The 15,231-nt window shown below is 48.7% G+C and overlaps 5 protein-coding genes across 5 annotated transcripts; 3 read left to right on the top strand and 2 right to left on the bottom strand.

Annotated features, from left to right (window-relative positions):
• Nucleotides 1-89: 89 nt before the first annotated feature.
• F5Y00DRAFT_247867 (uncharacterized protein) lies at nucleotides 90-2,214 on the top strand. Its single transcript, XM_048009338.1, has one exon. The coding sequence runs from the start codon at nucleotides 270-272 to the stop codon at nucleotides 1,863-1,865; it is 1,596 nt and encodes a 531-aa protein (XP_047860792.1). The 5' UTR covers nucleotides 90-269; the 3' UTR covers nucleotides 1,866-2,214.
• A 635-nt stretch (nucleotides 2,215-2,849) lies between these two features.
• F5Y00DRAFT_266183 (amine oxidase) lies at nucleotides 2,850-4,765 on the top strand (the record flags this gene model as incomplete). Its single annotated transcript, XM_048011904.1, has 4 exons — nucleotides 2,850-3,087; nucleotides 3,262-3,894; nucleotides 3,953-4,364; nucleotides 4,423-4,765. The coding sequence occupies 4 exons, from the start codon at nucleotides 2,850-2,852 to the stop codon at nucleotides 4,763-4,765; spliced, it is 1,626 nt and encodes a 541-aa protein (XP_047860791.1).
• Nucleotides 4,766-4,847: 82 nt separating this feature from the next.
• Nucleotides 4,848-7,639, bottom strand: F5Y00DRAFT_186832 (uncharacterized protein). The gene is made up of 5 exons (XM_048005102.1): nucleotides 7,248-7,639; nucleotides 6,445-7,137; nucleotides 6,073-6,392; nucleotides 5,676-6,020; nucleotides 4,848-5,583 (listed from the first exon to the last, which is right to left on the bottom strand). Exons 1-5 carry the CDS (start codon nucleotides 7,413-7,415, stop codon nucleotides 4,965-4,967), a joined length of 2,145 nt encoding a protein of 714 aa, XP_047860790.1. The 5' UTR covers nucleotides 7,416-7,639; the 3' UTR covers nucleotides 4,848-4,964.
• A 3,219-nt stretch (nucleotides 7,640-10,858) lies between these two features.
• Nucleotides 10,859-12,756, top strand: F5Y00DRAFT_273538 (uncharacterized protein). The gene is made up of 2 exons (XM_048013196.1): nucleotides 10,859-11,318; nucleotides 11,383-12,756. The coding sequence occupies exons 1-2, from the start codon at nucleotides 11,178-11,180 to the stop codon at nucleotides 12,679-12,681; spliced, it is 1,440 nt and encodes a 479-aa protein (XP_047860789.1). The 5' UTR covers nucleotides 10,859-11,177; the 3' UTR covers nucleotides 12,682-12,756.
• Nucleotides 12,757-12,774: 18 nt separating this feature from the next.
• Nucleotides 12,775-14,636, bottom strand: F5Y00DRAFT_247863 (FAD-binding domain-containing protein). The gene has a single exon (XM_048009337.1). It carries the CDS (start codon nucleotides 14,411-14,413, stop codon nucleotides 12,884-12,886), a length of 1,530 nt encoding a protein of 509 aa, XP_047860788.1. The 5' UTR covers nucleotides 14,414-14,636; the 3' UTR covers nucleotides 12,775-12,883.
• Between the last annotated feature and the right edge of the window lie 595 nt (nucleotides 14,637-15,231).

Raw genomic sequence — 15,231 nt, 5'->3', positions numbered from 1 at the left:
CATGCCACTAAGGTAAAGGTTCCAGGGGTTTTCGTTATGTCTGCAACGATCTGATAAGAAAGTACCTTGTATCGTGTGACGCGTAATACTAGACGAGCTAATCTTCATACAGCACACCGATTTATTACATAGGAGTCATCGAAAGGTTATAAGCGATATATTTGATAGCATTTGGTGTCTATTTAATTTACAGCATGCCAAACTCAAATCTCTTTCGATTTGAGCCGAGAAACTCTAGGTACTAGGAGGTAGTCTAGTTTATAGTGATAATGTCACCAACCACACTGCTCCGTCTCGCAACGCTGGTATTTGCGACAACTTCGCTTGCCCTTAATAACGCTGACTTACCAGATGGATTCGGTCCAAATCTCGACAGTGCCCGCGAGAACGGCCCCCAGATATTCAACGCCCTTCATAATGCGATGCGCGAGTTTGGGTCGGCTTTACATCACAATGGAATGTCTCTATTTCCAGCAGTGATACCCGAAGGTGTGCTCTTGTATCATGGAACCAACACCAAAGAAGTACCTAAGGGGTTTGAGTGGCTTGCATTTGAAATAGAGCATGCGGAATCGTTTGCTCGTTGTCGAGGACCGCCCCGGAAGAACGCCGTTGGGGATCAGAGCCTAGGTCCCTTGGCATTTGCTATGCATCCTCCTCCACCGCCGGACAAGGGCCGGCGACCTGGATGTCCCCCACACTCCCCAGCAGGCCACTTGCACATCTACCAGGCTTCACGGCCGCTGAATGTCCTTTACATCGACGGCATGGCGGCTGGTAAGACAGTCATGGGTACGGTTGACACCCAGGATATCTTGCTGGTAGCTAATAGAAGTCGGTCCTCATTTAGTGAATGGGAGAGGGCCGATGGCCTGTGCGCATTGGCTCGGAAGTGGAAGATAGATGGGTTTATACGTATGGAACCTGGTTTCGAGGTCATCTACTGCGATTTCTCAGATGGGTTAAGACTCGTATCAGCCAACCAGCGGCCGGCGACAGAAGAGCCTGGTGATCTGGATGACATGCAAATCGCAATGTTTGAGTGGGCAAGGGCGGCTTCCCAGAGATACCAAGACATCGGTTCGTCCCGTGTGATACTTGATTATTCTTCCGTGGTCTCTGCTTTCTTCTATCCGATTAATTTGACAAACCCGGACCCGAAGAGACCCGATCTGCCCCGATTAACACAGGCTAGCGACGCAGAGATGAGTGCCGTGAGGGAACAGGTTGGCGAGTCGGTGCTTCGGTCGGTATCGTCCCGAAAAGCTCCTATGGACTGGCAGGGGGTAACGGATATGATTGTTACTCGATACGCCAAGCGGTTACCCTTCATTGCCCAGACGGATTCGATCGATGTCATGAGGAACGAAATAAATGGCCTCCTTAACATCTTTATCGACTACGCAGAGACCGACAACGGATTCTTAGCTGCGCAAAAACGCTGTGCACAGTTCTTTCTTCAGCCTGCTCGCGTACGAACGCTGCAAGATGAGCTCATACACGGGGCAATTGAGAGAACTACTGCCACGATCTGCACGGCGTTATTTAAGACGCGGCAGCTTATCGTTGAAGACCCGGATGCTGATGAACAGTTAGCAGTAGATGCGGCGAAGCAGATTATCCACGACCTAATGGGAACACTGCGTTGGCCAGAATGGAAGGAATGTGGCCCTTGCCAAGCAGACGAGTTATGCTTCGTCGCGATGTGGCCTTTCGGAAATGTCGAGGACCATTATAACCCCAGCTGTCTGAACTACTCTGCTGTCAGCGGCCGCCACGATTACTGGCAGGAACGGCCACCGCCGCTTTGTTTGAACGGACAGCCGTGTCCAAAATATGACGACGTGAGGAATGAAGAATTATGATGACAAGGTCTAGTTAGTATCGAAGGAAATAGGTGTTTCAAGCCACGGCGAGCTAGGCGATCGATATAAAGCCTAGGAGGCTAGGTAACTTTAGCAGTTGAGCGACGAGACTATTTTCTATATTTCTTATAGGGTAGGACATCTGGCTTTTTACACGAGATATCCCAAAATTATTTTCTCATTGTTGGTTTCGTATATTAGCAGCCGGCGAGGCAACTTAGGTACCTAAGCTGTGTAGGGACTGACTGATTTTTGGCACAAGAAATTGGAGTAGCATCAATTCAGTCAATACAATCGCTATACCACTAATCCAGATTCGCAGTGCCTCGCACAATAATGCAACCGTAACGCCACCAGGATCTTGAATTTTCTTTTTCCTTTTCGGTTCACCTAGCCCTGGTCAATCCTAGCACCAATTTATCGACGCCGAGCACCAGAGATTTAATTAGATGCCAATGTTGTGATACCGAAATTTTACATTACCTAGGTACATTAGGGACTTGTATCTCGTCGTAGTTGATCCTTAAACGTCACAACTTAGGTACGCAGACTGCCTACAATACACCTGTAACCATTTTACCCTTGCACCGGTGAATTAACTGAGCCGCGTTTACGTCGCGATAGGTGCAACATCGAGCTGCTGAAAGCCGCTTAGCATCTGCAAGCCAAGGACCGTTATCATACCTGACCTAGGCATGCAGATCCTGCGGGTGAGAACATCAGCTTTCAGGCCTGATGCAGCTAGATACAGTACAGCTGGCTCGGCTCTACCCGCCTTATCAGCCGCAGGGGGCTCGGGCGGGATGTTGTGATAATCAATGCTGTCGTTGTCATTTGTCAATTGATAGGGAATATTAGATAGATATGAGGTATCTACCTATCTACCTAACCTACCTAGGTATAAAAAGGTTCTGTCTAGGCGAGTTGCCGGCACGGTTCTCTTAACGCAACTCCTTCTAAACCCAGGAAAGCAGCGCGTTTACGATGCAATTGATCGACCGGCGGTTTTTTGTTGTTGTTCTGTGCGCCCTTGCTGCACCCCTTGGGTGTGCTGGGAGGGTGGTAACGCGGGGAGCACAACACAGCGAAACCGAGTGTCGCAAAACGACGGTCGCGGTACTTGGAGCTGGAGTCGCCGGTATCACGGCCGCTCAGGCCTTGTCGAATGCGTCTGTCTCGGATTTTCTAATTGTTGATCGTAACGACTATATTGGTGGTCGCGGTATGCATAACATCTCTCAGTTTTAATTAAATTTTCATTCATTTTCATAGTCTCGTGTTGTTGTTCATGGATTAAATAAAGGCTTGTCTGGAGAGAGGGGTGAGACATAAAATTCAGCGTAGTTATCTAAAATAAACATCAAGATGAGTATATGCTAACTAACCACGGGATAAGTGGCTCATACTAATTTCGGATCGAAGCCCGACGGGACACCCTACGTTATCGAACTAGGTGCGAATTGGGTGCAAGGACTGGGTTCTGAGGGTGGACCTGAGAATCCGATATGGACTCTGGCGAAGAAGTATGGGTTGAACAACACTTATTCGAATTACAGCTCAATATTGACGTACGACGGAGCCGGCGTTGCTGATTTCAGCGACCTATTCGAAACTTTTGATAATGCATATACGACGGTAGAGCAGGATGCCGGGTACGTTCTCACTAATAACCTACAAGACACTAGCATGCGCGCGGGATTCAGCGTTGCCGGCTGGAAACCCAAGAAGGACATGCGCGCTCAAGCTCTCGAGTGGTGGGAGTGGGATTGGGAGACCGCTTGGGCGCCCGAACAGAGCGGGCTTCTTTTCGGTGTCGCGGGGTATAATTTAACCTACTACCAGTTCAGCGACGAGAACAACTTCGTGTGGGATCAGAGGGGCTTTAACACCTTCGTCGTTGGGGAGGCGCATGAATTCCTTGAGGAGAACGATCCGCGACTCTTGCTAGAGACTACCGTGACGACTATCTCGTACGGTCCCGACGGTGTGATTGTCCAGCTTCAAGATGGCGGGTGCATCGAAGCTGAATGTCAGTTAATCAACCCCCTATTAACCTAGTGTATTCATTTTTAATTCGTGGACTTCAGATGCCATTACAACATTTTCAGTAGGGGTGCTACAGAACAACGTAGTTGAATTCGACCCCCCGTTACCACGATGGAAGTGCGAGGCTATCGAGCAATTCCAGATGGGCACCTACACCAAAATCTTCCTGCAGTTCAACGAAACCTTCTGGGATAGCAACACAGAATTCTTCCTATACGCCGACGACAAGTCCCGAGGCTACTATCCCGTCTGGCAGTCCCTCGCCGCCCCCGGCTTTATGCAAGACTCCAACATCATCTTCGTGACGGTTGTTGACGACCAGTCATACAGGGCCGAGCAGCAATCCGACGAGGAGACCAAGGCAGAGGTCATGGCGGTTCTTAGGACCATGTTCCCAGACAAGGAGATCCCGGATCCTATCGATTTCCACTATCCGCGATGGAGTACGGAAGAGTAAGCGAGCAGCCCCTGACTACCTATACGACGTGTGTAACTGATGCCCGTTTCAAAGATGGGCCTACGGCTCTTACAGCAATTGGCCGGTAGGCATGACGTTGGAGAAGCACCAAAACCTCCGAGCCAACGTAGACCGGCTCTGGTTCGCTGGCGAGGCTACCTCGGCGCAATACTATGGGTTTTTACACGGTGCCTGGTTCGAAGGTCGGGATGTTGGGATGCGTATTGCCGGTCTGCTTGGCCAGGATGGAAATCACGAATGCGACGGAAACTCGACAGTGGGCTGCGGACAGATGGTGGACTATAAGATTCTCCACGGGTCGACTTTTGCCGATGAGTATAACGTGGAGAATGGGTGGCTAGCAAGTAGTTTTCTGACGTATGGCTATGAGGAGTGAAAACTTGAGGACAAGTGTATTATTGTATTATTGTGTTGATATCACTCACTTTTCCTAATAGTCACACTTTAAGCACTGTCCAACATCTCATCTCCATGTTTGTCAGATTCCGCATCATCTCACAACTATGGATTAAATAGCTAAAGTATCATGTAAAATTATATATACTTTGGTTAGCAATGCCCATCTAGTCCTATCTTCACGCCGGACTACTAGTATCGCTCAATTCTTCGACGTTGCGGTCGAGGGATAGCTTCTCGTACTCTCTTAATAGATAATCCAACGTGTTTTTGCTGGGGTTGGCTTCTTTGGGGTCGCGCGTCATGATGGGAGCGACCCATTGGGCCTGGACGTACTGCATCATCAGGGGCATCTCCTCGTCGGCGGGACCCTGGGCGGAGAAGATATGCGTGCGCATGAGGTCGAGGTCGTTGGCTTTCATGCGGTCGCGCAGCAGCCGGTACACGAGGACCGCGATGTGGTAGTTGTGTCCTTGGTCGTAAAGTCCCTTGGCGCAGAGAATCAGGGTTGACCGTAGGGACTCGACGTTGACGGGGGGCGAAAGCGCAGCTATGGCCGGGGGCGCGACGATGCCGGTGTTATCTATCTTCTGCAGCGTTGTGTCTCCCAGGAACATCAGCCAGTGCATTAGTAGCGGATCGTACGACTCGAAGCTATGCCGTAGGTAGTACAAGCGCAGAAGCGTCTCGAGGCGTACTTCCGCGTGCGTGATGATGTTATGCCAGGTTAGATCCAACGTGTAGCCGGATCCTGCCAAGAAACGAACAATATTGATGATCGTGCCGTAATATTCCATACTAAGAAATCCATGGTTAGAAAATCATATAGTGCATTCGTGTGATCGGCCCGCAGAATGGTCATTGGTAGAAGGATATAGGGTCAAACTTACTGGATTTTGATATGATCCGGAAGTACTATCTTCGTAGGTGAGAGGATATCTTGGAGATTGACAAACCAGTTATCCAGCCTAGACTTACACTCCAGCGCCTTCGCAACGTCCATGCGAGGCGGCTTGCCAGTCTCAAATAGCTCCAAAGCCATTTCATTCATCAAGTGCCGCAACTCGAAATTTGCCTTGACAACATGGCCCAGGTTGACCGAATACAACCTACTGCTCATCGGATAACGAATCCAGGTCTCGCCGTAGAATTTGGGGTCGGCCCCGGGATCCGGTAGCGGGTATTCGGGGGCTCTTTTGAGATGAGGTGTTGCTGCAAAGTAGAAGCGCTGCCAACTATGTACGGTTAGTAAGTAATAGGGTATAGGGAGGTTTTTCGTTTACATACGCTTGCCAGGTATAGACCCCCCACGCCGTAAGAGCTCGTACTCTTCGTAGTTCCTCGTTGTTTGTACCCGCGTGGGCACTAAACAGGTCCATTTCCTCCGCCATGGCCATAGCTTGCAATAAGTACGAAGTGCCAACCTTATCCATCGCCGTAGTGAGGGCTACAATGCCGAGTATTATAGCGGCTTGTATTGTCGGTAGGCTACGGGTATTCCTCTGGCTTTCGAGCTCCCAGAGCCTTTTCGCTTCGGCCAAGAACTGGTAACCGAGGGTTTGGGGAACCCAGAATTTGGTACGGTCCGGGACCTCGCGACACATATGCTGGATAAGTGTTAGATGGCGGTATCAGCTATAGTCTGTCTAGTAGACTTACACACGCAGCAGCGAGCACGGAGTTAACCAGCAAAGATGAACAGAAGCGGGCCTTCCCCGAAATCATGTCTTTGATGAAGTAATCCATATGGAAAGCGCCCGTCCAAGGGTGCTGATAGTACAGGTAGGAATTAAGGAGTTTCCTTAACAGGTGATTGTCCGATGTTACGTTAGTCCAGTTGGAGACATTCACGTCGTCGAAATTAGGCTCGACGACCTGAGCTGCATGGTAAGGCATGAGGTACCGTTCATCTCCATGCCCTTCACGTTGCGAGTCACGTTCAAAGCCATGAGAAGGAGGAGCACGAAACGTGGTTTCATAGACGTAGGAGCGTAGGTAGAGGTTGTCTGATATCAGGATAGAGGGAGGCATGTCGTTTATATAGGGGAATTCGTATCGGCGGCGAGCCTCAGGGGCTAAAGAGAGCTGGATTAAAAGATCTCCATCCCTTGCGTGACGTAGAATAGAACCGACATCATTACCAGACCGGATTCTCCGGAGGATCTCGAGAGATTCGGTTTCGGTCTTTGTCTGGAGCAGGCCGAATAATTCCTCGTATGGGGTTATCCGGTTCTGCAGTTCACTGTGTTTTCGCTTTAAGGCCTGGGAGTGAGTCTCTGCCGGGCCTGTAGCGTATCGACAGTCGGTATCATGTCTCACGCAGAGGCTACACTTTGGGCGCTCAGCGTTACACTGCGTGCAACGGGTTGTCAGTCGTGATACATTACACCAGATTTGGGAAACTGTTTAGTGTGGGTAATGAGATTTATTCCAACAGTTCAGTCTTCGAGGTGCTGTCTTACTTTTGACTTCCTCCTCCTACACGCCTCACACGCGGCTGTAACCTGTCTTCTCCCTTTGGATCCGGCGCCCGCGGTGGCACCTTGTCCCGAACCACCTGCCGGGGCCGGTGCAAGTGGAACAAGACGGCGTTTTCTAGGACCAGAACCGTTTGGGCTTTCACGTTCCATGACTGAAGGGAGCGCCCCGGTAGCTTGGTACGAAAAACGGCTACCGAGGGATCAACTTGTAGGTAACGCGACACACATACTATAGTTAGGTATGAGTGTCACCAGCCTTCGCTGAAATGTTATTTGCGGAGTTTTTTCCGGCCATCTGTTCGCAGGGGACTCAAGATGATATAATATGTACCTCTTCAGCAAGAATTACTCGGCGAGATACATATGTTTTAAGGCAGGCTAGGGGGCCAGCCATGGGCCCTGCCAGCCTGCATAGCTGAGTCCTCTAGGACCTTGGTCTAGCCACTTTAGGGATAGATTACCACCAAAGTCTCCACAAACTACCGTTCTTTTGAATTAATTCCTTGTGTAACATGAGCTAGTTTGGCATTAACGCATAGGGGACATTATTACGAGATTTCGAGATTTCCGAAGTTGCTCGTGGTTAAAATAATTAGGTTTTCATCGCATTGATAGTTGGCTTAATTGTGTTAAAAGATAGCTAAAATTAGATTCAATAGACTAAAGTTGTTTCATTAGCCTTGTTTCAAAATTCTAGTTCTTATCCAATCACGTTCAAGGAAACCGCTCAAAACGGTATAAAGTGGGTCGACGTAACGGCTTGATAGTCTCAACATAAATCTTCAGCAATCAGATAAGAGGAAGAAATGATTTTGCAAAGCAGCAACAAAACATAAACATAAAAGATTCCAATATTAGTTGGTTTCTTCATGAAACTTCTACATTATTATAGATACCTAATGTACTTGATTAATAGATAGGTAGGTAGTTAACTGTACCAAACACACGAACCAGATTGTGTTCAAGAAGAGTTGCGGGCAACTTGACAAACCAACTACTATGTTCTCTTTAATCCAGATCTTCTCGCGGAATATAATTCTCGTAGGTTTTGCAGCACCCTTATTATTGGAATTGACTCAGCTGTTTACTGTAGAAGCAGTATTGCTTTACTTGACGAGGTCATATGAGACAGCACCATACCGATTATAATATTTTAAGAATTTAGTACCAAGAGAGAAAGAGAGAAATAGAGAAATCTTGTATTCGTCAACATGCTAATTCCCATATAGTTTAGTTAATCCAAGTAAAGTATCTCTTAGGTAGTACCGCATTATCTCACTATTAACAAGGAAGGTGGATGTCTCGTTAATACTGTAATGTCCTTTAGTTTGGATATGCCTTCAATATGAAGCTCTAAACATAGCTGCTACATATTAAACAGCATCATTACCTATTCTTTATTTTACTTCTAGCGCTTATCATCTCAAAATCGACTCACTGAAAAAATAATGCTCATTCAACTGTCAACTGCACATCTTTGCTGCCGCGAAGTCACAAGGGCTTCGAAGCGAGAGAGATGTTCAATCTAAAGTTCCAACTAGAAATTATAGCAATATTTTATTCTACATAGTATCAAAACCGATCCACCTATGAGCTGTTATTGTATACTTCTTATACGGGTACACTCTTCAAACTTAAAAGGTGAAGAGAGAAACAACCCCACACGTCGAGCTCAATCGCGATTAAATTCAGAGGAATGTTCATGTCTCTACATGTCGGTATTTAAACCCGTAAGATGCCCCATATATAATCAAGACTGTTTTTAAATCAGTATGGATGATTACCTAGTTTTGTCTAGCTTAATTCAATCTTACCTATTCCATGGGTTCTCGTTGCTTAAACCCCCCGTCTGCTTCATGCTTTCACAAACCTAGAAGGCACAGAAAGTAGATGTTAACTATACACTCCGGCTGGGGTAGTCACGACTAGAATGATTGTGCTACGTAGAGCATTACCTCCGTATGAAATACATAGGGCCTAGGACTCAAACTTAGGCGATTGCCATCAAATATTAATGTGTGGATAGTGATGCGGTCTTAGGTACCTAAGGTAATCAACTATTCTTAGGTTCTTGATGTTCTGACTATTGTAGTAAAGAATTAGTATTATTGCAGGTAGTTAACCCCAGCTCGAGAGCAATGAAACATAAATTTCGTAACGATAGTGGTATTATTGGATAACCCCAATTAAACATGAAGAGCTCGAAATGCTAGTAGAGATATTAATGTTGCTACGAGTTAACTTGTTTTATATATATAAAAAACGCAACTGTTATATCACGGTGGGTATTATCAAGAGGCTGGAACCTATAAGCCATGAATTTTGATCCGGTGCCCACGCAGATGCCTGAATATGTTAGCTGCGGTTTTAATACCACACTACTCCAATCTTTCATACGAGCTGTTACTTATTAGTAATGCTAAGGCTAGAAGCCCAGCCTCTTATCTCACGTTACTCTTACGAAATTAGGAAGGCAAATTGGGAGGTTGCTTTAGTAAGAACCCTAGAATGAACCAGTAGGTAGGTAGGTTGTCTTCCAGAACCTGTGAAGTTTTTTCCGCCAAGCAAGTTCGTTCGCTTTACAACACAACACCGATCTCCAAAAGCAGACGCATTCTGAAAGATCTTGAGAGCTTCCTAGACGAGCTAGTCAATTGACCCGACAGAATACGGGCAGTTTCCTGAATCGGTGTTCTGGACGTCGGAGGCGGAGAGGCGATTGGTTGGTGATACCCCCGGCTTTTTGACGCCGACGGAACCCGTATTCTACATGATCGGCGCGGAATAGGCTAAGTGTAGTCTGGCATTAAGGTGGCTTGCATATCAAACGTATCTGTTGGGACTGCTGCCGCTACCTGGCTAGTAAGGCACGTTGGGCTCTTTGGACGCCTCGTTCTGGAGGCTGAATGATCGTCGACGATGGAAATAGGTTCTGTAGGTACCGATAGATAGCATCCACATGTCAGCACTATTGGTACAGATTCAGATCTTCCAAGAGGGGAATTCGGCCCTTTCTTATTATCTGATTCTTAAGAGTCTCTTGCATCATTGATGATAGCAACCACTTCCCAGTCGCTAGATGGCGGCCCAAGCCGTAATGCTTTATTAATACGAATGCACGTAGGGATGGCGTGCGTGCACATGCGACGATATAGTCGTTCGTATTCTCGGCCTTGTACATAGTAGGTATCTCTCGTCTCCAACCCCCTCTCTTATTCACCCATCCGGCTTCGATATCGATCTTGTCAACGAAGGAAAATAAATGGTCACGCAGCCACGAAGTCAAGAGCCGCCAAGAGCCTCCATCGAGCGTGGGGAACGAGCGGCAATCCTCCTGCCTCTCTCGGCAATTGATAGGCATCGCGGCAAAGGGCCAACCTTATAAATCCTCGAGCATTCTATACTATATAACTAAAAGGCGACTGTCGATTGGACAAGCCATGACATGGGTATGGGCTGGGCGAACAGGGACGCTTTCCCAGCAACCGCGATTCTTTCGACCGTCTATCAAGATGGTGGCGTAATTGGATGCCAAGGTCTAGGCGCAGACCAAAATGCCGGGGGATAGTCCAGAACTCGACTCATGCCGCGCTGCTCTACAAATTAAATCGTCCACCCACCTACCTCTTTAGGTAGATTGGGATACTACGACAGTATCTACACTCATGATGCCATCTCTCCAAGGCCAACACCCTCGTCGATATGTGGTCGAGCGTATTGGCGACCACGGCTTCTCGATCCGAGCTGCCTTATCGCGACAGCCTTTGTGGATGAATACTTAAGGGCCGTCAGGGCGGAGTCGGCTTTGAAGTTAGCTCCCCCTCCCCTTATTCTCCGTCTTCATCGCTCGGATACAAGTCGAGAGGATCAGTAATCGAAGTGCAAACCTGGGGAAAACAGACGTCAAGCAGGATGAAGTACTCTCTGAACGCAGTCGCCCTTGCGGCTCTCTCTAGCTTCGCGGCGGCAAAGGAGCTACCGCCCGATGAGAAGCTGGCGGCTGAGATCTTCGACAGCGGTATCCGACATGAGCACATCATGTCGACTAAGATGGTACGGAAAACATAATTACGTCGGCCATGTCGGCTGGTTGGTTATGCTAACGAAGAACTCATAGGCGTACTGGGACAGCCGAAGAGAGCAAGGCATTTTCGACTCCACCCAATACAAGAGCATGGATGCTGCCGTCGATGTAGTCCCCTGCGTGAACGGAATCGCCGAGCTCCAAGCCGGCGACCCGCTCTACACGTTCAAGTGCAGCAAGCTCGACCTGTACGACTTTAAGTCTCACGCCGACCTCGGCAGTAACGGCGGCGAGGGTGCCGGTTCGTGGGGCTGGACCAGCCCGGACGGCCGTGAATTCGTGGCTATCGCTCAGTCCGACGGTTCCTCATTCGCTGAGATCAGCCCCGAGGGCAAGCTCGTCTACCTCGGCCGACTACCGCAGTACTCGGCTGCCGAACCGTCGCTATGGCGTGAGATCAAGGGCTACAAGAACTACATCGTCATTGGCAGCGAGGCCAACAACCACGGTATCCAAGTCTTTGACATGTCTAAGCTCCTCGACATCGACCCTGCTAAGCCCGTCACCTTCAACAACGAGGACGACATCTCCCATTTCAACGGCCTTCCCTCCGGCCGTTCCCACACCGTCCAGACAAACGAGGAGGTCGGCTACGCCGTCGCCTCTGGCGCACAGCCGCGCACCTCTGCCTGCGCTTCCGGCCTCATCTTCATTGACCTGTCCGACCTTTCCAACTTGACTTCCCCCGGATGCGCCGCTGCCGACGGCTACGTGCACGATGCGCAGTGCCTGATCTACCGCGGTCCGGACGAGAAGTACGTGGGCGAGGATATCTGCTACGGATACAACGAGGACACCTTGACCATCTACAACGTGACGAGCAAGGCGAACCCGACCATCATCTCGCGTACCTCGTACGAGGGCGCCAGCTACACCCACCAAGGTTGGGTCCTTGACACTCAGTGGCAGCAGTACCTCGTCCTAGATGACGAATACGACGAGTACGACGGCGCTGGTCTAGGCGAGCCCGGATACCCCATCACCTACATCTGGGATATCTCCTCGCTAGAGGCGCCCAAGCAGACCGGTTACTACAGGGCGTCTCGCAAGGGAATCGACCACAACCAGTTCGTCAACGGCGACTACGCGTACCAGAGCAACTACGGCGGCGGTCTCCACATCCTCGACATCTCGTCCATCCCCTCGGACCCCACCGGCAAGGGCGTCAAAGAGGTCGCCTATTTCGACATCTACCCCGAGGACGATAACGAGGAGGGCGGTGGCCAGATCGAGTTCCAGGGCACTTGGTCTCACTACCCTTACTTCGAGAGCGGCTACATCTTGATCAACACGATCGAGCGTGGAGCCTACGTCGTTAAGCTGTCTTCGTAAGAAGATGATGCTGCTCATCTCGTCTCTGATCAAGTCGGAGGATACTTGGGTAATCGAGATATTACAGGGATATAAACATGAATTACCAAAATATATAGCAATGCTAATGGTTCAATTAATGTCTGTGATCATACAGTGCCGTAGAACGTGAGTAGCCCCTGGCCTGGCTATGCCTACCTACCTATCTAAAGCATATTATGAATTAAGAATCATGTTTCGCCGGTTTTGTAGTTACAGTCGACGTCTTCTTCTCCTGCAGTAAGTAATCGCCGCCGCGCCATGCTTTATACACCCCATACAAGCCCTGGAACGGCCGAACATTGCGAAGAACCACCGGCATTCTTGAGCCCTCCATGACCTTCCTCTTCGCGTCCTCGTCAACTTTAACCTTATCGTATACACTCGGTAGATGAGACGCGTGGTACTTCTCGCGCACATTATCGTAAGCAGGCCGATCGTAAGATTTCCAAAACTCCTCCTCGGTATAGTAGGCCTGGGCATACAATGTCTTGTTGCCACCTAGCTCGTGGACCATTTTCTCGACTGCACGGTTCAGACGCACTAGTTTTCGGTAGTCAGTAGGACCGGGTCCCCAAATGCCAAAGTTAAGCATGAACTCCGGATAATGCGGGTTGGCAAAGTTCGCATGCAGCCCATGTGCCGCATTGGGTGTTTCGCGTCGCAGACGTAACGGACACAGCCAGATAGGATAGATGTTGAGAGTCTGGTCCACCCAGACGAAGAAATCATCGGCGGCAGCAAAAGGTACACCAACGTCTTGAATGATATAGGTATCTGACAGGCGGCTCTTGTGTAGGGCGTGATACATCACACGGGCATGCATGTAGTTGTCTAACAAGCGGCGTGTGATTCGGTTGAAGGGCGTGAAGAAGTACTTGTAAGCGTGTTTAGCCACCCAGAAGCCGCCGCGATCCCATCGAAACAGGTAATCAACCAGCGGAACGTAATCGACAACCGGTTTTCCCGCCTTCTTGGTCCTCTTCTGGACATCTAAGTAGAACCATGGATCTTGTCGGCCCAAGTATCGTCGGGGCTTGGCGCCTATAGGTATAATATTGACCAGGCGACCGGAACAAACCACAGCTGACTTGGGCGAAAAGACAATACCATCGATGAACTCCACGGTCTGCTTCCCAAGCTCCTCTAGTATCCTTCTTCGAGCATCTGGGAAGTTTGCTGTGGGATAATGCGTCAACTCCACGAAGCCCTGGAAATCTCTCAACTGGACCTCCAAGAGCGTGACAATCCCGAGGGTTCCGAACCCAGATGCTGCACCCCAGAAGAGGTCGGATCTCTCGGACTTGGATGCGTGCACGACTTTTCCGTTAGGCAAGACTATTTCGATCCAATTAATAGTTGAATCAAAAGGTCCATAGCGGCATGAGCTACTCTCGCCGGCCGAGCCGCTGAACCCGCCGCCAACGGTAATGCCCGGAAACTCCATAACCACCAGTGGGACTAACTGGGCGCTTCTAGTCGCGTCGAGAAGACGGTCCATAGAGACGTTAGGTTCCACCAGCGCCGTTTTAGTGGCTTTGTCGACTCCTAGAACATGGTCAAGTTTGCTGGTATCTACCGTGTTGTCAGTGTTCTTCTCTGAGGTGCGAGTGCTGTTGGTAGAGCCATGATAGACTCTGAAAGGTTGGCGTTGCACATAGAACTCCTGCAACCTCTTGGATATGGATGCTACTGCGCGATGATGGGCGTCCATTATTATCGATATATGCACGTATAAAGCAAGGTATTGCTTTATATTGTTCCGAAGATGATGATCGCGTTGGGACGTGAAAACAATAATAAGTTGAGTGAGGGAGGCTTAGACCTTGTCAGACGCGAACAGTTGGCGGGCAACCGTTAAGAACCCCCATCGAATTGACGGTATTAGGTAGGTACCTGTTGAATAGTTCATGTATTGATGGAATTATTATCTAAAGGAATTATTATTTTTTTTTTACAAACACTCAAGATGATTCTGAATGTCTGAATGACACGTGACGATCAGTCACGTGTTGAGATGTACCTTGGTACATCTCACAGTACCTAACCTTAGGTACCTACATTGATTTAATGCATCTGAGACAGACGTAGTTAACGGAACTGATCGAGAGGTAGACTTATTTCAAACTACAAAGTTCTTTCTGAGCTTTGTTATTTGTTTAAATATTTCGTTTTAATGTATTTATAAACCGTCACACTTCTTATATATATCTAGTGCTTATATACTCCTTAAGCCTTTATATTCTCTAAATCCGTTCAAATAGTACTATCATATTCGATTGGTCACTTCGTTTCGGTCATCCCGCGTCTACTTATATATTACGATACTATTAACAACAATAGCCAAGTATCAAGCCGTTGTCGCCTCTTAACTAACCTAACCCTGCCGTCTGGGGTATGGGGTATTGTACGGGGTAACCCCACAGCTCCCCTCTTCGGTAAACAATTCCACGAACGTTATACCCTGCAGTCTTCTATCCTGCGGAGACTAGGCCTCATTAACTTGCTTAAACGAGGTAAGCCATGCAAGTT

Source organism: Daldinia vernicosa (genome assembly GCF_022497035.1).
Source record: "Daldinia vernicosa strain CBS 139.73 unplaced genomic scaffold F5Y00scaffold_66, whole genome shotgun sequence".
Classification (NCBI taxonomy): domain Eukaryota; kingdom Fungi; phylum Ascomycota; class Sordariomycetes; order Xylariales; family Hypoxylaceae; genus Daldinia; species Daldinia vernicosa.
The sequence above is the reverse complement of the archived record's forward strand: the minus strand, read 5'-3'. Positions and strand labels throughout refer to the sequence as shown.